General features: G+C 33.1%; 1 protein-coding gene across 1 annotated transcript in view; it reads left to right on the forward strand.

Annotated features, from left to right (window-relative positions):
• Nucleotides 1–572: 572 nt before the first annotated feature.
• The window catches only part of LOC133172061 (uncharacterized), a 37,714-nt gene continuing 10,650 nt past the window's right edge, over nucleotides 573–27,636 (forward strand). The window contains exons 1-13 of the mRNA XM_061306869.1: nucleotides 573–632; nucleotides 2,819–2,980; nucleotides 3,358–4,117; nucleotides 5,359–5,568; nucleotides 12,054–12,119; nucleotides 20,086–20,226; nucleotides 20,641–20,807; nucleotides 23,302–23,379; nucleotides 23,658–23,831; nucleotides 24,390–24,506; nucleotides 24,705–24,797; nucleotides 26,100–26,312; nucleotides 27,088–27,167. Of these exons, the coding sequence (XP_061162853.1) occupies nucleotides 573–632; nucleotides 2,819–2,980; nucleotides 3,358–4,117; nucleotides 5,359–5,568; nucleotides 12,054–12,119; nucleotides 20,086–20,226; nucleotides 20,641–20,807; nucleotides 23,302–23,379; nucleotides 23,658–23,831; nucleotides 24,390–24,506; nucleotides 24,705–24,797; nucleotides 26,100–26,312; nucleotides 27,088–27,167 (2,321 nt within the window). The remainder of the gene's footprint in view (nucleotides 633–2,818; nucleotides 2,981–3,357; nucleotides 4,118–5,358; nucleotides 5,569–12,053; nucleotides 12,120–20,085; nucleotides 20,227–20,640; nucleotides 20,808–23,301; nucleotides 23,380–23,657; nucleotides 23,832–24,389; nucleotides 24,507–24,704; nucleotides 24,798–26,099; nucleotides 26,313–27,087; nucleotides 27,168–27,636) is intronic.

A 27,636-nucleotide genomic window follows, 5' to 3' on the forward strand; every position in this document is an offset into this window, starting at 1 on the left:
AGCTGATAAAATCCCGTGATCAGGTAAAAAGCCATGACAGAAAATTAAAGAATTTCACAGTGTTCTTTTGGTGGTAAAATATAGAGATAATGACTGTAGACATATTTGACTTGGAATTATATACCTGTAACTACGTTGTACTCCTTATATCATATGTGTGTCCACTGACTGCATGTACTATGTATACATATAAGGTGTCCAGGAAGAATGGTTGATTTTCATACTATGATCAATATTAATAGCCAGCATTAAGACTTTAATCATTTTAACAAGATTTTAATCTCAAGAGACTAAAATCGTAAAGTCTTTTTGTAATTTTTAGCTTAGCCTCACTTAAATCAGTGCTACAGTATTGAGATGTAAACAATTTTATATAAGTTAGGTTGTTAGTAAATACTTTTTATCTCATGCACATGCATTCATCAGAAAGCTGGTAAGAAAGATATCGAAACTATGATGTAAAGAAGAAACCAGGGAGTGTATTTAAATTTTACTTATCATTGCAGCTTGAGATAATTTACAGATTTATACAGACAGAGATGAAGATAAGAGGGTTGACATGAAAATAAATCATGGATGGGGATGACAAGCAGCAGATTGAAGATGACTGTATTTCAATTAGTACAAGCTTGGTAATAATTAATTAATAGTTCTCTATTACTGTCCAATAAATCTTTACTAAATTTACAATGTCTCAGATACCCAAAGGCAATAATATCAATATTCCTGTATATTGCGATTCGTTAACAAAAATATCGTATTACGATACGTTTTTCCAGTACCGATATACCGGCAAAATGATTGGGCTTTAGATTTATGAAGTAAAATATGAAATTTAAGATGTCAGAAACGTTTTCAGTTGTGCCAAACAGTACTAAATGGTAAAGGTTTCTGTTGTATGGTTGCATTTCGTTGCCAATCCATAGTGAAATCAACTAGAACTTTTTTGTTACAACATATTTGTAAAAGTTTTATACACTCGATCTGCTTATAAATGGAGGTTAATGAAATAAGAAAATTAGAGCATTTTTACTGTTATTAAAAACATTGCAATACATATCGCAATTCACTTTCAAATATCACAATGTATCACAATACAAAATTTCCAACCGATACCCAGCCCTATAATAGACAACACCTACTTATTTTGAGGATCGAGTTATCAAATTACAAGGGAGCTAGAGTACATGTTATGCTCTGTATCTTTCTGGAACATGGTAGGCAGTGAATCACAAGGAGCAGTTACTTAATTGTTGGGATAAAAGTGTGTGAAGGATGGCTTAAGGATTCTTACTAGCTTGGGCTAGTGGGTCAACTCTGTAATAGCTGGATCAGTAGAACAGGAAACTGGCATGCCAGAGGTCCAAGGTTCAAATACAAGTGGAGGCAAAAATCTGTCTGTCATTCTCTTACAGTAACATTCAGAGTATTTCAAAAGTTATATCTCTTTTTCTATATAATTCTACAAAGCAAGGTTCCTGAATTTCATTCAAACTTTTATTTCATAATCTCTTTACAATTCATTTGTGTGTGTGTGTTTGTTTGCCATCATTATGCAATCATATACAAGGTGTATTGGAGAGATAAAAAAAAATAATAAATCAAATTGAACAGCATATAATGACCATGCTCAACAGGAAGTAAAATTCATGTCTTCTTCGATGAAGTTCATACCACATACCATTTAACATACCGAGTACATTTGTACTTTAAGTCTTAAAGGTTGAATCTGAATTTACAAATAATCAACCTCACAAAGACATTGCACATGTATATGCACTGCAGGATACATAGTAAATAAATAGAACTTCAAGATTATAAAATATTTCTACTATGCATGAGTATCTGACATACTCCAGAGATAATAATCACTTTGGAGTTTCTTAGTAATTATAATGACATGATCCAGGATGTAAGTTGAGGTATGTACTTCCTGACCAAGTTGAGCTTCTATGAGAATCTTTGTGATATTTACTAAAATCTTGTTTTGAGTATGCTCTTGGTCATGCATGCTTAAATGTTATGTTAAGTGACAGTCAGATTTAGTCTGTGGTTTAAAATGAACACATTTTTTTCATTGAAGTCATGAGGATATATGTAGAGAATATGCTGTTTGCATTCTCACATAATAAAAAAAACAAAACAAACAAAACATACACACACACATAGAAATTTCCACCTAGCAGGCTGTACAAATAAGGTGCTTGATGCACTGCAGGTTTACTGTAAATGTTGAAAATTTGGTAAGGATAATTTATTTTTGCAATTTCGTTTTCCTGAACTTTTGGTGTAAAGGATATTTTTGCAAAAAATTAGGAAAACATAATAATTGTATGTGATATGGTTTTAAAATTTAAAGAATATATTGCATGGGGATTAATATACAGTTTTCCTGATCAAAGAATTAGTGATAATAAAATTAATGATAAAGACCCATGCTCAAACATTTCTCCATTCATGATAACACATATGCCAGTACTTCACTATAGCTAGAATTTATCCAGCAATAAGGAATACATGTGCATTGGAATATCAAAGGCTTCAATAGAAATAACATTATAAGGTGCATGTTTGATGACAGTATTTTTTGTCTATTAAAATGAGTCATATATAGTTATATGTGAATAACTTAAATTCAGAAATGAACTTTTCTTATTTAATTATGGTATTTGGATAATTACTCAAAGGATCAATATTTTTACTGATAATTATGTAGCAGTTGAATTTACCTTAATGTAGCATTAACTGTTATTAAGATTCAAATACCTTTCATGCAGGTGAACTCATCTGAATAAATATTCTATTCCATGTTCTTTAGATTGAGCAGGCTGAGGCCATTCAGGGGCTGTCTCAGGCCGAGATTTTGAATGTGGCCAAGTTAACAGGGTCCCACACTGAGGAGGATTCTGATGGGGAGGATTACACTGTAGATGACATACAAGGGGTCCTGGAGAATAATGAATACACTGATGCTATATCTGTGAGTATTCATTAAAAGTAATCTGTAGGGAAGTTAGATATATTCAGTCACCAGTCAGAATGTTTTTTGTAAAGAAATTAATACACTGTCAAAACAAAAATGTATGTGTGAGATTAAATTTTGTTTATCTTTTGTAGATTTTTTTTTTTTAAATTTCTAAGAAATTAATATTCATTACTTCCTAGAGAAAGGAAAATCATTAATTTCTAACAGAATAACTCTTGGTTATAAACCCATGAAATTTCAGAAATTTTGGAAAAAAATGAATGAGACTTTTGATTTGTATAGTATGCATGTTAGATGCAAGCATTTGTTTAAATTTATTCAAATGTGTTTCATGAGAGGTCACATTAAAAATGTCTATCTTCCATTCTTAGGTTCAGAGAGAGGAATTGAGACCAGACAGCTTATCACCTGAAGAAGACCAATCCTCTCAGTACTCTGATGCATGGAGTGTCAAACCAAGTGATAAAAAAAATCCTCAACCACTTAGTAATAAAACAAACAATAGTTTGATTGAACCAGCCAGTGACATAGCCATTACTTTAACACAATCACATTCCTCCCCATCTGTGATTCCAGAATTACAAACGGACCAGGAGGATTCTCTCATCCCTCCCCAAATTAATGATGATAGTGATGCTTCAGACAAGTCCTCTAAGAGTGGGTCTGCTGGCCATGTGTTAAAAATAGTAGAATCCTGGGAGGGGAATATAGATGAATACAACTTAGTAGGAAGAGAAACGAAATCCCCTCACTCAGGATCAGGTGACACACTTGAATCCCCAAGGTCAGATTCATCAGGGGACATCTCTTCCCCTAGGTCAGGAACTCAAGGGCTTTCCTCTTCAGAGGAGAAGAATCCATGGAAACCTTCAGCCTATAAGACAGCACCACAACCTCTGCCAGGCATGGTGAAACCCAGTATATATTCCTTGGCTAGGAATAGTAATCTGGATCCTAACTTTGTCCCTGAACACATTCCTGAAGAGAATCTCTATGAATGTGTTGCACCTGTAAAAGAGGCAGTAGAGAAGAAACCCTCTCCATATGATCCACCGTGGTCTGATGACTACACTGACCCAAGAGAGTCTGTAAAGGGGGGTAGTAAACCACCCAAAGTGGCAAATGGGAAAGGTAAGGAGATTTCAGTCATGAAGTGTAAGGAATGTACATGCATAAGACAGTGTCTCCAAAGTACATTTTACATTTTGCTGATAGATGCAGATACATGTACAAGTATAGGAGTTGGTGATGTCAATATACGATGTACCGGTACACTGATGTGTAATGATTTTACTTTTTTACCACAATATGTGGTATCTCTGATAAAATGCATGTGTTTACCTATTGCAATAGATTGTACGGAATAAAAAGATATGTCTCCTAAAGAGAGGAAACATTGGTTTTGGCATATCTGTCTGTGTGTCACAAAAACTGATTCACAACCTTAACCCTGTAACCGTTGGTTGGAATGAATTCCCGTCACCTAAACGTTTTGGTTGATCTTTACTCAAGGTCATATTTCATAGGTCAAGTTACAGAGAAATGAGATGTTAAAATTATGATACAAATCTAGTAAAGTTAATAACTTTGAACTGTGGATTGAAATTTTCTGTAATATACAGTTGAACTTCAGTATCTCGAGCACTGCAATCATGAATACCATGGATATGTCGAAGTGATTTAGAAGTCCCTAACACTTATTCTCTAAGTATTTTGTCCTTGATAATTCTTGGATATCTCGAACTTTATTCTCTGTCCCATTGAGTTTGAGATAAGGAAGTTTGACTGTATGTTGTTAATCATGGCTATGGAAATCTTTTTCAGCCAAAATCGTTTAGTACGAACACAGATTTTGTGAATTTACGGACATAGCGAAGTTTTTTTGAATCCCCAGCAATATTCTTAACAATTAATTCCTTGTAAATTTTTACAGATATAACAAACTCGGATATAGCAAAATTACAGATACAGCAAACTGATTACCGGTGTATGTCCGCTAGAGGATTAAAATAACGAATAAAAGATCTTTATTTTAAAATATTGAGCTGATACTATTTTTGTAAGTATTTTAAATGTAAAATTCAATTCATCCCAAAATTGTTGAATTCCAAGGTAACTTTTGTTTGTAATATTTCCCAAAACACATTTGGTAGTCATATTTAAGGGAAAAAGTTATACAGTGAGTTTGCCATAAATTATATACTTTAACAAATTTTTTTATGTGTATATAACAAATTACAGATATAGCGAAGTAGTTTCGCAGGTCCCCAAGACTTCACTATAACCGAGTTTTACTGTATATTGTTTCAAGGGTATATTGTCAAGGTGTTAATATGAATTAAAGTAAGAAACCCTTTGGTTGTTGCCTACAGAATCAGATAGCAGCCATATTGATCCCACTACCGGTGAACCTCTGTATGACACACCTGTGGACTTCAGTGGAAGTTATGACCATCTCAATCTGTTCAAAGCTCGGAAACAGACTTCCGTAACTGAGCATCCATATGGCATCCACAGCGGGAAAAGTCTGCAGGCATCCACAGAGCAAGGGAGAATGTACAAGAAGAAACAAACCAAGAAAGGTATTACCATTGTAATAGAAATATTTCATACAGGAGAAATATTACTGTAGATAGAAAGTAAACTAAGCCATAATTTACAGTAAAATATGGATACAGTGAACACATTTCAAATGAATTCATGCTTACAGTGAAGTAATTTTTATTACCTGTGGTTTTCGTGATCCAGCACTTCATTTTAAGTTTCTCTTATTGTATTCTTGAGTGTGTGTGTGTGTGTTTTCATGTGTTTACTCCATGGGCACAAGAAATATCAGTTAGAATACTAATTAAGAGAGTATATCAAGTAGTTAATATGCATTTTGTCATGATATTAAGGCTTTGATTGACAAAATATTTCTTCTTCTGTTGGGCTATTTTAGCAGATACAAAAAAGAAAACTGTTAGAATATCACAAAGTAAGTGACATTAATGCAACACAAAATGCTTATCTGCTCAGGTGCAACCCCTACAAAATGCCCAGTCTCAATTTCCCATCAAGTTCCACTTGCTTTGCATGCTCATTTTCTATAAGTGTAGATGTCTTTATGGAGATATGAAATGTATAACTAATTATTGTTATAACCCAGAACACAAATTTGTATGAGGAAATTATATGAAATAACACATGAATCATGTATCTGCATCACATATTCTTTTAACTACAATTTCCTGAAAGTAATTTTAAAACTTGATTATAATGAGTAACAGTTTAGTCCTCTCTAGTTTATTAATTGATGTTGGAATGAAAATGTTTATATGATTTAGAATTGTAAACATATTGTTGATTCAACAGATATGTTGACATTGTTGTGGGAACTAAATCTAGAATGCTAATTTATGGATACTTTGAAAGAGATTAATACAAAATAGCCAATTTTAGAGTATAAATTGAGACCCAAAACTTGTGATAAGAAATTACTCTTAAGACATGGTATTTGTGAACTAAATATGGGATGTGTGTGTCTTAAACTTTATAAGGCTCCTCTCTGTGGACGTTAGTGATCTTCACATGTCATTTAAGTGCTTTTTAATCCGTGGTTCATGTGTGAAGTTATGGTTATTTGTTAAAAATGGTGGTGTTCACAAAGTGGTTTTTCCTATTTGAGTTTCGCCAGTCAGATCCGTGTAGAAATTGTATCCATGTTAGGAGTTGATTAGACTGATGTATTTTAAGTGGACACTTGGGGACCGACTGTTAAATATGGATGAAAGGGAATGTATCTATCAAAACAGTGGCACTTCACATATAGCAGAGGATCCTCATACGTATGTAACAATTCTGGATGATGAAGATTTAACATATAACAATGAAGAGATATATGAAGAAGTGGACAACATCTACAATAATGGTGGGGCGGAAATTTGTGGAAGTATGTTGAATCACAAACAAATTTTAGAAAATGTGATGCAAAGTGGAAATCCACTGATAAAAAATCCAAATGGGGTAGTCAAAACTCTTGAAAGATCAAAAGAGGGGGCAGAAAAGAGACTGAGTCGATATATAGCAGAGGAAGAGTACGTCACACCAAATGTACCCATAATTCAGTTGGAGGACTGTTGTTTCTATGACAATGTGAGTGATGAAGAGGGACCTAATCTATTGAATCAGAACAAAGTGACATTTAGGGAGGAGATTGAAACTTTATACGGAAACTGTGTACAGGAGTTATACCGTCGTCAAGGCATGTTCAGAATTATGTCATTATGATAGCATATGTATGCATAGATATCTTGCTACCCCTAAGTCCAATTTTTCAAAATAGTAAGAGAAATTACTAAGGATTTTTTTATCTCTTAATTCTGAAAAGTTACTAGTCTTGGCTATGGACAAGAAATAGGTACAATGCCTTGGGATTGAGATTTTCTATTCCCACAATTAAGCTATAGGTGGTATATTATGCCCTGTTCACATGGAGAGTTTAATTTGAATTAAACATAAGTTTTTGTGAATTAAATTTGATCTGCGTTCACATGGAGAATTTAATGCGAATTAATAGTTTAATTCGAATTAGTTTACTGTGCATTAAATTACTTTGCATTAGCTCCGTGTGAACGCTAAGCAAAGTTAATTCGAATTAAATTTTGACGCATGCGTAAGGTTAGAATTAAGTCACAGGCCACAGGTCGATGGTCAAATATACATACTTGTGCTAATTTTGAGTGGAAAACAAAGGAAAATTATGTTAATCACTAAAATATGTACAGAGACCCTATATGACATTATATAATATCTGCACGATATGACGTGATTTGTAAATGACGTCATAATAGCCTCACTGAATACATGTAGCCATGTTGTAGAAATAAAATTATAATTCGCATTAGTTTACTAGCTGTCGTGTGAACACAATTTAATTCGCATTAGTTTAATTCGCATCATTTTACTTCATATTAATTTACTGCGAATTAAACTCTTCGTGTGAACAGGGCATTAGAAGCACTTAGTCTATCTTATTGTCTGTCTATCTCACTGTCTGTATAGCTCAGCTTAGTTTTTAGGTTAGTTCTCAGAGCTTTTTTTATAGGGTTTCCAAACAAGACTTACAGATATTTCTCCATGCATTTAATTTATGATAAATAGGTGGGGGGGGGGGGGGGGGGTAAGAGTTTATTTAATAGCTCACCTGAGCCAAAGGCTCAAGTGAGCTTTTCTGATCAAAATCTCTCTGTTGTCTATCATTGTCATCGTGTCATCGTCGTTGTTGTAAACTTTTCACAATTTCATCTTCTTCTCCAGAACCACTGGGTCAATTTCAACCAAACTTGGAACAGAGTATCCTTTGGTGAAGGGGATTCAAATTTGTTCAAATGAAGGGCTACACCCTCTTATAAGGGGAGATAATTACAAATTAATGAAAAATTAATGGCATCTTTAAAAAATCTTCTTCTCAAGAACCACTGTGACAGGAAAGACAAAACTCATGTGGAATTATCCTCAGATAGTGTAGATTCAAGATTGTTCAAATCATGACCCCCTGGGGTAGGATGGGCCCACAATGGATGATCAAAGTTTTACACAGTTTTACATATATCAGGGGCTGAGAAACAGATTTTTCAAGCACTTGCCCACGGGCAAGTGCATGGTCAAAATTCACTTGCCCTACTTCAATTTTTACTTGCCCCACCATAAACTACAAATTAAAGATAAATCTTATGACAAAATAGTTTCAATTTCATCTAAAACAACAAAACATATTCCCTTTCATTCTTTCAATGTAGTCTACTATCCAGCATTTCATATTCATCATAATGAATAAATTTGTCACCAAATCAGAAAATTTTTGGTTCTAAGAATCACCGAAATGCCCCGTAATCACCGTAATTTTGCAAACTTAAATTGAATGTGTTGTTCTGAATATTGGTGACAGTTGAAAACTACTGCCAAAAAGTACGAAGTACCATACCATTCGTGTTGCTATTGTATTATTCAGCCCTACACATGTCTTTTGCCATTTGGTAGGAATAATTGTTTCCATTGTTTTTTTTTCCTCATACTTAGTATGCTTAGACCATTATATCAATAACATCGTTATTAACCAGACTATGAGTGTTGACGATGTACTTTTCATCAGCTCTGATTGTTTTTCTGCCGCCTATTTGTTTAAACTTTCTCCATTTCTCCAATGCCAATTCGTCTCTTTCGGTTCACTTAAACTTTCAGTAAGACTTGTAATGAATTGATAATGAAAGATCACTTTCGAAGTGTGACAAGCAAAGGAAGATAACTCTTACGACAAAATAGTTTCAATTTCGTGTAAAACTAGGACATTTTTTTTAAAATTATGGATTGATTTTTTAAAGTTACTTGCCAACGGACAAGTGCCTATTAAAGATTCACTTGCCTTCCTCTAAAATTCACTAGCCCCGTGCGTCGGGCAATGGGATTTGTCAGCCCCTGTATATAGTATGAAAAATCGTCTTCTCAAGAACAGCAAATTCATCACTGGTTATTATCTATGCAGAAGTATCCTCAGGTAGTGTAGATTCAAGTTTGTTCAAATCATGACCTCCAGGGGTAGGGTGGGTCCACAATGGACAAGCAAAGTTATACATGGGAATACATAAGAATTTTTTTTAAAAATCTTCTTTTCAAGAACAGCAAAGCTATGATTGGTCATATTTATATGGAAGCATCCTCAGGTAGTGTAGATTCATATTTGTTCAAATCATGGGGGGATCACAATGAAATTTCAATCTTATAGGAAAAAAGCCACAGTTAGTCAAAGAAATATGTAAGCATCCTTAGTTAGTGTATATTCAAGTTTGTTCATTTAACACCCCATCCCTTTTTTAGGGAAAGGTTGGGACCACTTATGTTTTTAAGGTTTTGCTACAGGTCAACATGTCCAAAAATTTATTTTTACAATAGCTCCAAAACTATGTGGTTTATAAAGTTAAAACTTTTACAGTTTATAAATATATAATTGATTAACAGATAGATAGTATCACATGATTACAAATACTTAAAGAAAGTATTTATCGAGAAAAATTCTTTTAAAAAAATGCATATTTTTTTTTAAATACACCTAATTAATTCCGTACTTTTAGTGAAAGCCATTATTGCATAAACAATGTTTGTTTAACATTTAAACAAATATGTTTATCAATGAAGGGCAAGCTGGACTTCAATAACCTCTGGAAAGTTGTTTTCCCTGTTTATTATGTCCAAATGTTAAGATTTGAAACCAAAAGTACATTGCAAATGGCGGATTTTATAGGCGTCTTGTCTTTATACATGTCATGCTTTCAATAACAGCCTTTCAGAGACCATGCATGTCCAACTTGCCCTTCATTGATAAACATATATTATTTCTGCAATTATGGTTTTCACTAAAAGTACAGAATTAACCAGGTGCATTTTTTTTGATATGCGAATTTTTTGAAATTTTTTTCTCAAAAAATATTTCTTTTTTGAATAATTGTTTTTAAGTGATACTTTCTATCTGTTAATCAATGATATATTTATAAACTGTAAAAGTTTTAACTTTATACCTCGCATAGTTTTGGAGCTATTGTAAAAATAAATTTTTGGACATCTTGACCTTCCTTTGGCAAAACCTTAAGCTTTTCAATATTGAACTGATTTTTGCTTTTTTTCCTAGCCACAGTGCTCAGGTGAGCAATGTGGCCCATGGACCTCTTGTTATGTTAACTGATACTTGATTTTATAGTACTAAATGGAAATTCTGCTGTTATGAGTTAGACTTCCTGTATTTACCATGCTGTGTGTTTTGATGTAACTGTTTTTTCCCAATGTATATTTATTAACATATGAAAATGAGACATTTCCAGTTAGTGATAGAAATAAAAAAATATGGACGTTTAGTAAGAGAATGATAATTTATGTAAGGACAGTTATGTTAATTTTAATTTAAAACACTTAATGCAGCTGTTAACATCTTAAAAAGCCTTCTGTGCAAGCTTTAAGATAGAATTCCTTTCAATGCAACAATATTTTGATGCATTTTTAATTTGATTATACATGTAATTCATTTTGCTTACTATTTATCCATAACCCCTTCCCTTTTCCATTGTCTTTGTTACTTAATGGTTTTCAATGAAATCAGGGTGTGGTTATTTTGGTCAAATTCAGGTTTATATCAATATAAATTATGTTTCATAGATAAACTATTATATTTAGTGTATTTAATTCATCTGCACCAATTATGAAAGATTATTTTAATCCTGCTTCACAGGTAATATTTTTATGTGATGCAGAACTCCTGCCAATTTTAAGCACTCACTCAAATGTCCGCTTTTCCTTCACTTGTACGTTACGTATTGAATAAAGGTACATGTACGTTTGTTTGAATGAACTTTGTCCAACTGTGAACATCTAATCATTAATTTTTTTTGGTCAAGATCATTTCTATTAGTGGCTTAAGCTATTACAGAAACAAAACAAAAATAAAGGTATTTGTTTTTGATAAATGAAAATCTCATACATGCACTGGTAATTGTCTTCTAGATCAGATTTATTTCCTGAAGTGAAATAATGATTTTTTTTTTTCTTCATATATTAAGTTGCAATAGGACTGCAAAACATCATCAAAATCATGTATGTTGTACGTAAGTGCATATAAATTGTAAATGTCATTCACTTTGCTGACAAATGTAAATGATAATTTCTATAAGGAGATTTCATTAACGCATCAGTGTTCATTAGGTGTTACATGTATTCACCATTAGTAAACATCTCATTAAGAATTTTATTTATTCCTTCATGTTAACTTTTCTTCAGTGATGTTTATAAAACCTACATCTTTTAGGAGAAAAACTCTCAACTGCCACATTCATTTTAACTGTTGCAGTTACTTTGTATATAGGTTATCATAATAAGATCACATAAATTGAAGTTAAAGGTTTGTAAAATCAGTCCTGTTGTCAAAAAGAATCATCAAAGTGACAGTAAAGGGGTTTCATAAAATACAAGTAGCTTATGCAATTCATGTAAATAATTAATTTGGAAGTTTTATTTTATTAACATCGCAATTCCTATTTTTCAGATCCTCCAAAAACATATGAAGTAGAAAAACATCCCGAGTTCCAGGGGTCAGGAAAATATGATGAAGGTATTGGTTTGAATGTAGATTATGGAGTAAAAATTGTAAAAAAAAAAACAAAAAATGAGATAGATCAATTGTTTAAAAAGTCTCACAGTATGCCCTGACCTTTTCATGTGGAAAAAAATGTTTTTTGCTCACCTGAAGCAATTAAAGGTTTAAATGAGTTTTTCTGATGTTGTCTGTCCTCTATCTATGTGTGTCTGTCTGTCTGTCTGTAAAAATTTCATATTTTTGATGTCCTCTACAGCACCACTTTACCAATATCAACCAGACTTCCCATAAAGCATCCTTTGGTGAAGGGTTTCAAGTTATATTTATACCCCACGCAACAAGTTGCATGACGTATACTAGTAATGTTTTTGACCCGTCCGTCAGTCAGTCAGTCAGTGTGTCAGTCAGTCAGTCAGTCCGTCAGTCCTGTTTTTTTATCAGCGCAACTCCTCATAAACCGCTGCACAGAATTTTGTCAAACAGATATTTAGGACACAATGTGTAGATGTGCATATTACCAGGAAATTCCGATTCCATTATTTTTCTGGGAATTTTGGCACTTTTCAACATAGATTTTTGGCCATATCTTGAATATAGAGATGAAGAGTTTGTCAGCGCAACTCTTCTTAAACCGCTGCACAGAATTTGGTCAAACTTTGCAGATATTTAGTACACAGTGTGTAGATGTGCATATTACCAGGAAATTTTGATTTCATTATTTTTCTGGGAATTTTGGCACTTTTCAACTTAGATTTTTGGCCATATCTTGAATAGAGAGATGAACAGTTTGTCAGCTCAACTCCTCTTAAACCGCTGCACAGAATTTGGTCAAACTTTGCAGATATTTAGTACATAGTGTAGATGTGCATATTACCAGGAAATTCCGATTCCATTATTTTTCTGGGAATTTTGGCACTTTTCAACTTAGATTTTTGGCCATATCTTGAATAGAGAGATGAACAGATTGTCACCGCAAATCCTCATAAACCGCTGTACAGAATTTGGTCAAACTTTGCAGATTTTTAGTACACAGTGTGTAGATGTGCATATTACCAGGAAATTCTGATTCCATTATTTTTGCCGTAAGAGTTTTACCTATTATTGCAGAAACTTTCCAGTTAGGTAATAAGGAAATCCACTAGAATCAGCTTTTGTAATGAAATTTTATGTGAAATATTTTAAGACCTTAAAAAGACCCCTATTGATTTTGAGATCAAAATATTAATGATTTAAAACACACACACACACACACACACACACACACACACAATCTTGGATAGTTCTTCCCCTCCCCCCCCCCCCCCCCCCTCTCAAATTGGTGCTTTGCCTTAAATAATTTCATAAGTACAATATATAAACAAATTCATATGACTACATCATAATTTTGTTTCCATCATTATTTAAATGTGTAATTTGTCATGTGTTGGACATGGACTTACACTCATTAACAAATCGAAATCACTGAGGAATTTAAATAACAGTTTGTCAGCATAACTCCTGCACTGATTTCCTGGAACTTTGTAGGTATTTCAGACATGATGTATAGATTTGTATATTACCAAGAAATTTTTATTCTATTATTTATCTAGAAACTTCAGCCCAATTAAATTTGTAACATTAAAAGATTTGAATGTCCTTATATGCAAGTAGTTTTGATGTGATGATTTTTTTCCCCTTTTTGAATTATACTGTGTATTTAAAATGCACTGTGCCATTCATTACGTTTTGCATTGTCGAGTTTTGGGGGAGCGTGGGGTATGTGAGCTTGCTCACTGTTTCTTTCATCAAATGGGAGATAATTAAGAAAAGGCAAAAATTGGGTGGGTTCAGGGGTTGAAATATACGGTAGCCTGACGCCCGGGGCTAGTTATTTTAAGACTCGGGCTAGCTTATTTAAACGTAACGATAGTCTGTCGGACTAGCAGAACAGAAAAAAATTCTCGTCAGTTTACTTTCATTTTTCTATGAAGACTGGTTTCTTTTGACTGAGAACTAGTTTAATTTGTTTCTGTCACCAAAACATTCAAAACTTTAACTTTTTGTTTTCATTTTGCATAAAAAAATTGTTGGGCTAGTTAGTTTGAGGTTTGGGCTAGTAATTTTTTCCTGATCAGTAGCCCCTGGGCTAGTGGGATTTCCAGGAAAATTTCAACCCCTGGGTGGGTTTCTTCAAAAACTTCTCAAGTACCACTGGGCCAGAAAAAGTTCATTACATTGTGTACATTCATTACATTGTGTACATTCAAGTTTCTTCAAATCATGGCACCCATAGGATAGTATCACTGAATGGAGCCACAAGGGATCAAAGTTTTACATAGGAATATATGGGGGGGGGGGGGATTAAAAACTCTTCAAGAATAACAGTTTCATGATTAATGATATTATTATGCAAGCAAGCATTCGTAGGTAGTGCAGATTCAAGTTTGGTTTGTTCAAATCATGGTCCTAGTGGGTAAAGGGGACCACAATAAGGGTATCAGAGTTTTAACATTGGAATATATAGGAATTTTTTTTTGTTTGTTAATCAATCAAGAGTAACAGAGCCACACTGAATCAGATTGATCTGCAAACCTTCCTTTGTTGTATGGATTTAAATTTTTCAATTATGAACACAGGGGTTAGGATTTCACTGAAATTTGGAATTACATTTTATATAATGCACATGTGTACAGGAAAAATGTTTAATCATGTTGACATTAAAGCATCCCTCATATTGTGTGGATTTAAGTTCAGTTACTTTTAAAATCATAGATCCTCGGGTAAGTTGCTTTGATATTTGGTCCAAAATTTTTATTAGGAACATACAACAGAATTTCTATGTTCTGTTTGTCTTTCCATCACACTTTGAATTTAACTCAGTTCAAAGCTTGGTTTCAAATAAACTATTCAAGATATTGTTATCAAACTTCATATGCTGATACATACTGATTTCAGTTATTCAACTGCAGAAACATTTTCTGACCTTGACCTTTCCTTTGACCTTGACCTCACTTTTCTTGAATAAGTGTTTAGATCAGTTTCAAAGAAACCATTCAAGATATTGTTATCAAATTTCATATGGTCATACATACTAATGCAAGCTATTCAACTGCATTAGCATTTTATGAACTCTTTTGACCGTGACTATACTTTCCAAAAATGTCTGTTTAGTTCAATTTCAAAGAAACTATTTAAAATATTTTTATGAAACTTTGTATGCTGATACAAATTGATAAGAGCTATTCAACTGCATTGACATTTTCTAACCTAGACCTTACATTTAACCTTGGGCCATGAGAAGATACCAAGAAATCTCTGTTTTTTTAAGAATGCATCACAAATGTCACATTAGGCGGGGCATTCATGTCCTATGGACTTATTTCTAGTTTTTAAATGTTTTGAAAAACAGCAGGGCTATGATGACTCAGGTGAGCATTGTGGTGCATGGACCTCTAAATGGATGAAAGTGTTGTATAAGCTCTGTTTTAAAGTTTACTTTATATTCTTCTTGCAAATCATGCATAGGATATTTCTATACATATATATTTAATGAATTTGAATAAAGTATTTAGAAATCTTTTCTAAAAAAAAATAACTGGCACAGAATGGGGATTCCTTTTTGAGTCATGACCAGATGAAATTCAGTAGCAGGTTTTCATCAGATCACACTCAAGGTAGGGGGAAATGACTTAAATTCAGTGCTTTTGTCTGGCATTTCAAAGGTTGTAGGTTCAAATCTTAATGATGACTTTTTCAATCTTGTCTCAGAATTCACAGTTGGGAAATGGATAACAGTTTTGGTGTGAGGGTTAAATTGTAATGAAAAATGTCCCAGTTCCTTGACCTCACTCATTCGGCTGTTGATGGATTTAACTTTTTATTCACATCTACAAAAAATTGAATTTCTGATGATTATTGTCATATTAGACTTGGGGTCTTAGTTAGCCACGGCTTCATTTGACAGTGTAGATGCTGTGAATTGATTATTGATTTAGAATGCAAAGCAAGTGTGATTTTCTCTGTTATAATCAAATGTACATAAAAAGGATTTGATCTCAGCTTATTAATAAAGTTATTCATTGTTTTCACGAGGAGATAAAAGGGAAGTAATTCTCAGGGAAGAAATTTAACACCTGATGTTTGACATACATTATTTATAGTAATGCAATAACAGGAAAAATAGGAAGAAAATTCAAAGTTTATTTTATATATGTAGTTTCCTGTTTTAATAAAATTAATGATAAGTTGAAAGTCTGTGAAGGTTACAGTATTAGAAGTCCATTATAATTGCAGTGACTGACCTTTGTATTGTGATGAAAAAAATGCTTTTAGAAAGATTGTTGCTCATGCTATTCAGCCAGGAATATATCTTAGCTAAAATCAGCTAAAATAGTTACAATATATATGAATGAAAAAAGAAACAAATAGAAATTCTTTTAATGATATCTGAAATATATTTCTATTAGGTCTTAGTCAGAGTATTGTTTGCATCGTTTGTGAATTATTAAATGGAGATGGGAAATTTATGTATGTAAAGTAATTGCCACCCAGCACCATGTGTGCCAACAGAAGAGCTAGGGCCTGACAACTGAATGTTTCAGGCATATTTTGGAAATGTTCCAGGGTCTGCCACTCATCGGTAGTCCAACCTGGATCTTATTATAGCTATATAAATATCAGGGCATGGTGTTTTATGCTTTCTCAGATAATAAGTAAACATGCTTGCCAGGTAATCATTAATATTGAGAATTGTATGTTGGTGGGAGTTTACATGCATTGTTTCAGTTCCACTGATAAAGCTTTGGGAATCTGAAGCTATGTGTTATATACATGTACAATGAACATGTACTACATATTTAATCATCAATTCACATAAAAGTGAGAGGAAAAGTACACACATGTTTGTCATCGGAAAGGTCAAAATGGATCAAGTTTGTTAGGAGATTGAGACACTTAGAGCACTTAAGGACTTAGGAAATGTTTTCCATAGTTATCCAATCCTGTTTATACCTCAGCGTGATGCAACACTATATTTAAGGACAACAATAGTTGAAAATGTGGGATAAATTATGCAGTCCTCATTACAATGAATGTTTGGACTCTATGTAACAGTCCTCATTACAATGAATGTTTGGACTCTATGTAATAGTCCTCATTACAATGAATGTTTGGACTCCATATAACAGTCCTCATTACAATGAATGTATGGACTCCATGTAATAGTCCTCATTACAATAAATGTTTGGACTCTATGTAATTAGTCCTCATTACAATGAATGTTTGGACTCCATATAACAGTCCTCATTACAATGAATGTTTGGACTCCATGTAATAGTCCTCATTACAATAAATGTTTGGACTCTATGTAATAGTCCTCGTTACAATGAAATGAATGTTTGGACTCTATGTAAATAGTCCTCATTACAATGAATGTTTGGACTCTATGTAACAGTCCTCATTACAATGAATGTATGGACTCCATGTAATAGTCCTCATTACAATAAATGTTTGGACTCTATGTAATAGTCCTCATTACAATGAATGTTTGGACTCCATATAACAGTCCTCATTACAATGAATGTTTGGACTCCATGTAATAGTCCTCATTACAATAAATGTTTGGACTCTATGTAATTAGTCCTCATTACAATGAATGTTTGGACTCTATGTAATAGTCCTCATTACAATGAATGTTTGGACTCTATGTAAATAGTCCTCATTACAATAAATGTTTGGACTCTATGTAACAGTCCTCATTACAATGAATGTTTGGACTCTATGTAACAGTCCTCATTACAATAAATGTTTGGACTCTATGTAATAGTCCTCATTACAATGAATGTTTGGACTCTATGTAATAGTTCCCATTACAATGAATGTTTGGACTCCATGTAATAGTCCTCATTACAATAAATGTTTGGTCTCTATGTAATGTCCTCATTACATTGAATGTTTGGACTCTATGTAATAGTCCTCATTACAATGAATGTTTGGACTCCATGTACATGTAATAGTCCTCATTACAATAAATGTTTGGTCTCTATGTAATGTCCTCATTACAGTGAATGTTTGGACTCTATGTAATAGTCCTCATTACAATGAATGTTTGGACTCTATGTATTAGTCCCCATTACAATGAATGTTTGGACTCCTTGGACTCCATGTAATAGTCCTCATTACAATGAATGTTTTGACATGGTGTCCAAACATTCATTGTAATGAGGACTATTACATAGAGTCCAAACATTCATTGTAATGAGGACTGTTACATAGAGTCCAAACATTTATTGTAATGAGGACTGTTGCATGGAGTTCAAACATTCATTGTAATATTATGTTGAAAAATACTATTTAGGTTCATCTCCCTCTGTTCTTTTAAATAAAAATTGGCTTTAAATTCTATGATTTTCCAAAACAAACTTTTATACTGCTAATTGAAATGCACAAAAATTTAACATATAATCACATATTAATCAGTTCATTTATAAGTCAGTTGTATATTTTCAGGTTATTTTTGGAGGAATTTGCCCTTGACTCAATTATAAGATGATACAATTTTTAACAGAATCAATTACAAATTCATATCAGTATACTACTATATTTACTCTACTTTTAAAGTACATTGTATGTTTTGGGGTATGACAGCAATATTTGATCTTTTATCAACAATTTTGATAATAATAGATTTAAAAAACAAAACAAAACAAAACAAATTGTACTTTATGCATACGGTAACCTGCCTGAAAGAATCCTTCAAATGTCAGCAATAATTGCTGGAAAGCCATGGAAAGACTTACTTTTAAGTTGGACATAGAGTTTTGGACCAAAATTTAACTACCAAAAATCTGACTTATATGCGAATATACAGTTGAACTTTGGTATCTCGAACATTGATATCTCGAATACCAGGGATATGTCGAAGTGATTTGGAAGTCCCAACACCACTTATTTTTTAAGTATTTTATCCTCGATATATCAAATCCTCTGATATCTCGAAGTTTCTTCTAAGTCCCATCGAGTTCGAGATAACAAGGTTTGTCTGTATATTGTATGTTGCAAGACAAATTTCGACAATGGCCGTTTAATTTTTAAATAATAGACATTTATCTTAGTCAGAGTTATCTTTCTTATCAGAGGGTCAATGAACCTTAAGAGATTTATTAGAACTAGTTCCATTTAAAAATATGGAAAAGAGAAAACATGTATCACTTACCAGAAATAAGTATTCAGATGTGATGCACAACTGCATTGATCCATTCAACAGTATATATTACAAAATCACTTGTATGAATCATTTCTATGCAGAGTATCATTTTATTATCACATTGAATTAAAGTATGTTTGGAAGTGCTTTTCCTTCCTAAAAGAAAACTAAACTATTTTTAAAGAATACATAGGATTTTTTTGCTAACAATAATGCTTTTAAGCACAACAAGTCATTGTCCCATTATTGTTATTTGATCAGGAAACTAGCGCCACTTATGGTTTTTTCCTAAATTAATTTTGAATTAGAATGAAAAAAGATTTTTGAGATTATGAATATGAATACACAGTTAAAGGAAGAATTATCTACGTATTTAAGAAACAGTTTCAGAAATGTTGGTAAAGAAATTGTTTTTGAACAAGGATACTATTGCATAATGAATAATACAATTGTCCTAGCCAAGATTTGTGTTTCTGTGAGGGGAGTGTCAGAATATGGAATGATCAGATAAACTTTGATGATATGGGGGAAGGTGGAGGCTCCAAGTATAGTGGAGAAATGGATATAAATGTGCAGTTAAAGGAAGAATTAAATAATTATCTTAAATTCATTTTTCCAAATGATAATGAAGGACAGTCTTATAAAGGTCACTACTATATTCAGGACCCTTTGTTTATCTTTGCAGGGACCTATATACTGGTACTAAGTATATAGGTCCCTGATCTTTGTTAATTATGATGAATTTTGAGATCAGTTTCTAAACTGAAATAATTTTTGATTGATTCATTTTCTTGACAGTTGCTGATGGAAGTGATGAGGAACTCTATGAGCCTGTGGGTAGACAGTCAAGTCCCAGTGACCCCCGTTCCTCAACAATTAACAGCACATTATCCTGGGGGTCAGACTTCAGCAGGGAAGGCTCTGAAGAGGAAGAAAATGGTCAGTGTCTATAAGAAGTAACAGGGTTTTTTTTTTCATGGCTAACCTGAAACACTTAATTAATTTCAATATAAAAATAATTTTCTTGCATATCCACACATTTTTGTGGGTGTTAAGATATTTTTAAAAAAAAAATTTAAATAAAATTGAAATTTAAATATGGCAGACTTACTTGTAAATCTTGATTGGTCTCCAAAATTTCAAATAAAAGAACATGAAATGGTGGTCAGATAAAAAATGCCTAGTGATCAAGGTCTATGGACCCCTTCCTGTAAATTCAGCTGAAGAAATATCTTTTTTAGATAATGAATATGTTACTTGAATCTTTATCCCCCAAAAAATGAGATTATAAGTTGATTTTTAGGTCCACTAAGGCACTGATACTGATTAATGGTCTGATTATTTGATTGACAGGCACATTGGAGTATCCTGATAAGCCACTCCCCCCAGTTCCAGACCCATCCAAGCTACGACGAGGTTCACCTGAGGAAGAGTGTCCAGTCAAACCTGTCAACATCAACCTGGAAAAACACCCACCCCCAAGTCTCCCACCCTCCCCAGAGGGCCTGACAAAAGAACAGGTAAAATATAGGACTGATTCCCACCCTCCCCAGAGGGCCTGACCAAAGAACAGGACTGGTAATATATATAGGACTGATTCCCACCCTCCCCAGAAGGCCTGACCAAAGAACAGGTAATAAATATAGGACTGATTCCCACCCTCCCCAGAGGGCCTGACAAAAGAACAGGTAATATATATAGGACTGATTTCCACCCTCCCCAGAGGGCCTGACCAAAGAACAGGTAATAAATAGGACTGATTTCCACCCTCCCCTGACAGGGCCTGACAAAAGAACAGGTAAAATATAGGACTGATTCCCACCCTCCCCAGAGGGCCTGACAAAAGAACAGGTAATATATATAGGACTGATTTCCACCCTCCCCAGAGGGCCTGACCAAAGAACAGGTAATAAATATAGGACTGATTCCCACCCTCCCCAGAGGGCCTGACAAAAGAACAGGTAATATATAGGACTGATAATGTCGGGAGAGGGTTTAACTTAAGCATAGATAATTTGGATGCCAAGACTGCCACCAGAAGTGTAACAATTAACATTATGGAGATTAAATTCACTAGAGGGGCTTTCAAAAGCACAGATTATTTGTAGGGCTGAGAATGTTGCCAGAGGGTCTGAGTAGAACTGAATCATGGCTGTAAATATGACCTTAGGGCCTTATATAGGAGCTTAATAAAATCACAATTAGTGAAATGATTAGCAGAATGAACAAAGCACAGATTATTTTTAGTGTGTGGAATATATGATCAGAGGGTCTGATATAGGGGAAAATAATCTAGAATGCTGATACAGTCAAACTTGTCTAAACCAAACACCACTGGTTTCCAAAAAAATGGCTGAATTAGACAACATTCTGGATTAGACAAGATTTCAAACTATTGAATTTAATGAAATGACATAAGTGATGCATCATACATTGCAGACCCATGCAGAGTAATTTTAAAGTTTTAAACTAGATTTTTTCCCGAATACACCTATAGAGAGTGTTGGATAAAAAAAAGAAGCAAATTTAAAGTAAAATTGATAACCAATTCAACAGTACAAACTAACATGTGTGATGTGAATGAACATGTAAACACCCTTACAACACATAAGGAAGTGTAATTGTTAAGTTTTGATTATCATTAGTTTACAAGTACATTGTATATCAAAGTACACATTAATTTCCTAAAACTGATTGCAGCTGACCCACTGCTATAAACCAAGACAACACGGTTTGGGTTTGGGCAATATTCTCTGTAGCCTCTCTTCTTGCAACATATTTTTAAATACTGTAAAGCAACTTTTATTTGCGTTCTAGAAATATTCGCAAGGTTTGCGACCTACTATAATTCGCGAATATTAATTGCCGCAAACCATTTATTTTGCTTTGTATTTGTAGAGATTGTTTACTCAGTCGCAAAAATTAATCGTCATGGATTGATTTCAAACTGACGAATCGCGAATAAAAGTTGATGCGAATAATAGTTGGTTTACAGTAAAGTGTGTGAAACATAGCATCAGAAAAGCAAAGTAACACATTACTTAGGAATAAGAAAGGTATTGATGATTAACAGTCCAGTTAGTACCGGCAAATATTCCATTGAAATGTAATTGGCTTCTGGTATGCATTCTTGTGGATTTGAATGCTGGACAAGGTTTGGTAATAGATTTTTGCAAAAATTTCATAGAATGATGGTCTCTTGAATACTTAACCCTTTTCCAACTTTTGCTAAATTGATTCATATATTTCATATAGATAAAAATCTTCACCGCTCAGTTTCATAGAGCTAGAAAGTCAGGAGTGAGTATAAAACAAAATAAAGCATAAAGTGATATTCAATAATCCAAATAAAATTATCTCACATATAGCCAAGATTAATTAGGTGGATTCACATGAGTCTACACTAAAACAGAACAGTGATTAGTCTTAACATAAAGGGCACCTGTCACATGGGTAGTAACCCAACAAGGGTCAAAATTTTACAATGGATAATATTAGGGAAAATATCTTTTCTCAAAGATAGAAGAAAGAGCAAAAATATATATATATAATATATATACCGGTATTTTAGACTGCTTTGGAAATGTATCTTTCAATGAATCATTCAAGGTAACTTAAAAAGTTGCAAGCTAACTAAAGCTTTTGTGGGTGACTTCACAAGACCTTTGTATTGTATAGTAATGATTATTACATGTAGTTACCAATTATAGATGTATCCCAAATGTAGACATTTAGGCTTTTGTTGACTTTATTTGCTTTTCATGTAAATGTAATGAATTTAACATTGTCTCTGACTTAAGTAAATGCAGAAACAATGTATTAATATATGTACAAGTAACTAGTTAATATACTTGTATCAGCAAATCAATATGCACACAAAACTCTAGATCTGTAGGCTTGCTGGCTGCTAGCTAAAAAATAAATAGATATTAAAATATTTTCATTGAACAGAATGACAGTGACTTGAGGTCCATAACTAATGTTATGTATTTACAGTAAGATTTTAATTTACAGGAGAAGAAAGCTCACGTGGTAAGGAGCATCATTGAAAGTGAGAAATCCTACATGGATTCACTCAGTAGAATTGTCAATGTAAGCATCTCATCTCGGTCAAAATTTGTTCAAATTTAAACTGTATGTATTTCAGTTTCTTAATTTAAAAGATCAGGAAAAATACCTTTTATCATAATGGACCAAGTATGGCAATACTTGTTTAAAAACTGTGAATATCAAAGTTAGATATAATGAAAACATTCATGATATTAATGTATTTCTTTTGCACTTATTACTGGAGTGCTTATTAATAAAGTCAGTTTTCTGTTAGTTTGATAAAACTGATAACTAATGATACACAATTTTCCATCCAACAGGACTACAAGAGTGATATCCTGTTCAAATATAACCTGGACAAGGAGTGTGTTCGAGTGGTTTTCTCAAAGGCTCAGGAAATTCTCCATCACCATATGATGTTCCAGATAGAACTAGCAGAAAGTGTGTCGAAGTGGTACACAGAGGAGAAAATAGGAGGAATATTCACTGCTTCAGTAAGGAGGATCTAGACATTTCTATACATCATTTTGAAAAATACCAAATGTTCTAGAATGCAATAGCATATGTATAGAACAGTTTGAGTCTTTTATCAATTTAATATATTTCAGGGCATTTTATCAGAAGATGCAAACATATTAATACCAATAGGTTATCTTAAAACATAGCTGCTTAGGTTTTTGCAAAAGTCCAGAATACGAATTAGTTTTAGTGTGTCATACTTTGTAGCTGGATAGATGCACTCAGCTTGAGGTAAAAAATAGGAAGTACTTTTGTGAAATCAACTAAGTAAAGATGTTTGTTATATGTAAGAATACTACCCAAATCTCTATCATCTATCTTTGTACCTTATACTGAGCGCATTTACCCAAAAAGAAAATATGAAACACACAGACCTGTCACATCATAGCTTTTACCACACTAGTGATAAGTGCAAACATGAAGGATGTTGGAGTATTTTTCTAACACAGAAAATAAATTTCTCCAATGACAGGATCTTTGTATGATATTGTAATTTTTGGAATATAAAATTTTCATACGCCGGATACTATTAGTTTTCTAGAGACATGGTTGTGAATGTGTACAGTGAATATGTGAATAACTTTGCCATGACTATGGAGGAAATAAAGGCAGCTCAGCTCTCTAAACCAGGCTTAGAGGAATTCCTTAATGTGAGTACAAGTCCTAAAGGATTTTCTTAATATTGTGCAAATAAATTTTCTCTTATGGTTCAGAGAAAGCAAGTAATTAGTTATGTTTGAGCTTCAATAAGTTTTTAGTAAAGTTGACATTTTAAGTAAATTTAAATATGTTAGAAATTATCAATATCTTTTCACAATTAGATTTCAATATTTTCTTCCTCTCTGTAGAACATGTCTAAGAGGAGTGTAGACCGCCTTAACTTGTTTGGTCTGATGGTAAAACCAATCCAGAGGTTTCCTCAGTTCATCATGCTCATTAAGGTAAGGGCTAATAATTACCGTAGTAAGATAACTGATTAGGTTCAAAGAAGGACAACTGAAGAAGGTCACAGTAAGATGATGGCTAAAGGTTGAAGTAAGACAACTAGCAAAGGGAAAGGTCAGCAACTGACAAAGATTGAAGTTAGCTGATGAAGGTTAATATAAGATGAATGATAAAGGTAAGACAACTGATGAAGGTAAAGGTAAGACAACTGATGAAGATAAAGATGATAAAGGTAAGACAACTGATGAAGGTAAAGGTAAGACAACTGATGAAGTTAAAGATGATAAAGGTAAGACAACTGATAAAGGTAAAGATTAGACAACTTATGAAGGTAAAGATGATAAAGATGAGACAACTGATAAAGGTAAGACAACTGATGAAGGTAAGACAACTGATGAAGGTAAAGGTAAGACAACTGATGAAGTTAAAGATGATAAAGGTAAGACAACTGATAAAGGTAAAGATAAGACAACTGATGAAGATAAAGATGATAAAGGTAAGACATTTGATGAAGATAAGGTAAGACAACTGATGAAGGTTTAGGTAAGACAACTGATTAAGATCAGTGTTGTTCATTTCATGAAAAATGTAACAATCAATGTTATTATACTTTCATGTTGAATACTAAAATCTGATTGGTTTAGATGCATTTAACAATCTGTAATTTTACCTTCAGCATTAGCAAAGCACTTGACAATGGGTAACACAATGAAATGTCAATGGGTGTAAATTATACGCGTACAGTTTGCCATAGAATTCTCAAAACGTCACTTGTGCGTTTGAAAGAAGCCTAATAAATGACCTCAATTAAAGCTTGTGTCTGATGTAGCTTGATTGAAAGCAACAAATGACAGAGGAAAAATGCTTGCGAGTGCAGAAATAACGAAACTTTTGAGGATAAAGGAGTCTTTACTATCAAACAAACAATAAAGGGGTTGGTAAATTTTTTTTGAACTTTCTTACTGAGAAAAACAGAAGTGGAGAGTTTGAAAATTTCTAAACATGAACTTATATGGACGATTTCCTTTTTTTTTTTTTTTGCTGACTTAAACCAAGAAGACATTCAGTATAATAAAAAAGAGATGCCTGTTTTGGAGGGTAACAGTTGAGATTGACACCCCTCAGAAATCCATTGTCAACCTCCGCTGAAGCATCGGTTGACAATGGTTTTCCTTGGGGTGTCAATTTTAATTGTTACCCTGCAAAACAGGCACCATTTATATAATGATAAAGTTTAAAGACACCATAATGATCAAACTGACACAGACGATGAAACAGACTTCCTTAATTATTTACAGGATTTGTTGAAGTATACGCCACACCACCATCATGACCGATCCTCTCTCCAGACAGCTCTCACAGATCTCGAGAATGTCACACACATCCTTAATGAGCGTAAACGGGAGTCTGAGGAACTCTTCCAAGCCAAAAAACTACAAAAGGTGCTGAACTTTAAGGTCCCAGGAGAGAGACACCCTCGGCTTGTCAGACAGGATGACATGGAAGAGGTGGTAAGGAAAATTCTAGATTATTTTTTATTTTAAGTTTTATGTGTTTATTAAATGCATTCCAAAAATAATGTTTTAGGTTCATCATCCAAAAATAATGTTTTAGGTTCATCATCCAAAAATAATGTAAAAGGTTCATCATCCAAAAAATAATGTTTAAGGTTCATCATCCAGAAATAATGTTTAAGGTTCCTCATCCAAAAATAATGTTTCTTCATCCCTCTGTTCACTCACATAAAATTTTGCTTTAATAATATTCATTTTATAAAAGTTATCTGATTTATGATTTAAATGCACACAATTTCAGCTTTCTTTGCAGCTCAAAATTTGACAGAAATGGCTTTTTTTCTGGACAATTTTATTTTAGGAATGATTTTAATAGCTATATACCCAAGTTATACTGTATAACATGGGTTGCGACAGTTTACAGCGTAAACTGTTCCAACCCAAGTTATGTAAGTATAACTTAGGTAGCTATTAGATGTATTCCTTATAATTTAATTTTCTATCATTAAATGCAAAAAAAAATAAAATATACCTTCCAAAATTCCTTCAGATTGTACAAAGTTTAAATGTTATGTCAAGCAAATTGGTGTATTTTTTAAGTAAGTCTTTGTGACTTAGGCAGCACAGATATAAACGAATTTTTCTATCCGATCAAAACGCACGTTATTAAATTATAAAGGAAATAATAGTCATTAATTTTTTTTGATCAGAGGTTCAATGAGCCTCAATGATGAATTATTAAGATTGCCAGTAATATTTTGTATTGTTGTAGAGCCAAGACAGAAGTGTTGCTACCAAGATCAGGAAGCTGTATCTGCTAGATGACTGCATTATCTGCTGCTCTGTGCAGGGGTTTGTTTGTCTTTTGGATACTGAACTTATTTATTTGTGTGCTATTTTATACCTAGCTTATCTTATTCAGAGATTCAAATTTTTTTTTTTATATTTTGCCCGCTGCATACTCTAAATGTGGATTTTTATGTATTTTTATAAATAATCTGGCAGAAGCTAAGAATAATAAATACGTAGCTCAGGGCTCTAATTGGTGACTAATTTAGTCACCATGGTGCCTAAAATTTTTGATTGGTGCTTAAAATTTTTAGATGTCACTTAGAAGCCTGTAGCTTCTTACTATACAGGGGGGTATTTCCACAATATCAGCATATATACTATTAATGAATAAAAAGCAAATTCTTGCATCGTATTTTATTCCAGTGTGTAAATTTCCATGTTTACAGTATCTGTTATAAATAGTTATTAGGGATGTCAACGAATATTCGAATATTCATTCGATGAGTTGATATTTGAATATGAATTTAAG

The sequence above is a fragment of the Saccostrea echinata genome, unplaced genomic scaffold (genome assembly GCF_033153115.1).
Source record: "Saccostrea echinata isolate AGI-Se365-2 ecotype Australia unplaced genomic scaffold, CSIRO_AGI_Sech_v1 ptg000054l, whole genome shotgun sequence".
NCBI lineage: Eukaryota > Metazoa > Mollusca > Bivalvia > Ostreida > Ostreidae > Saccostrea > Saccostrea echinata.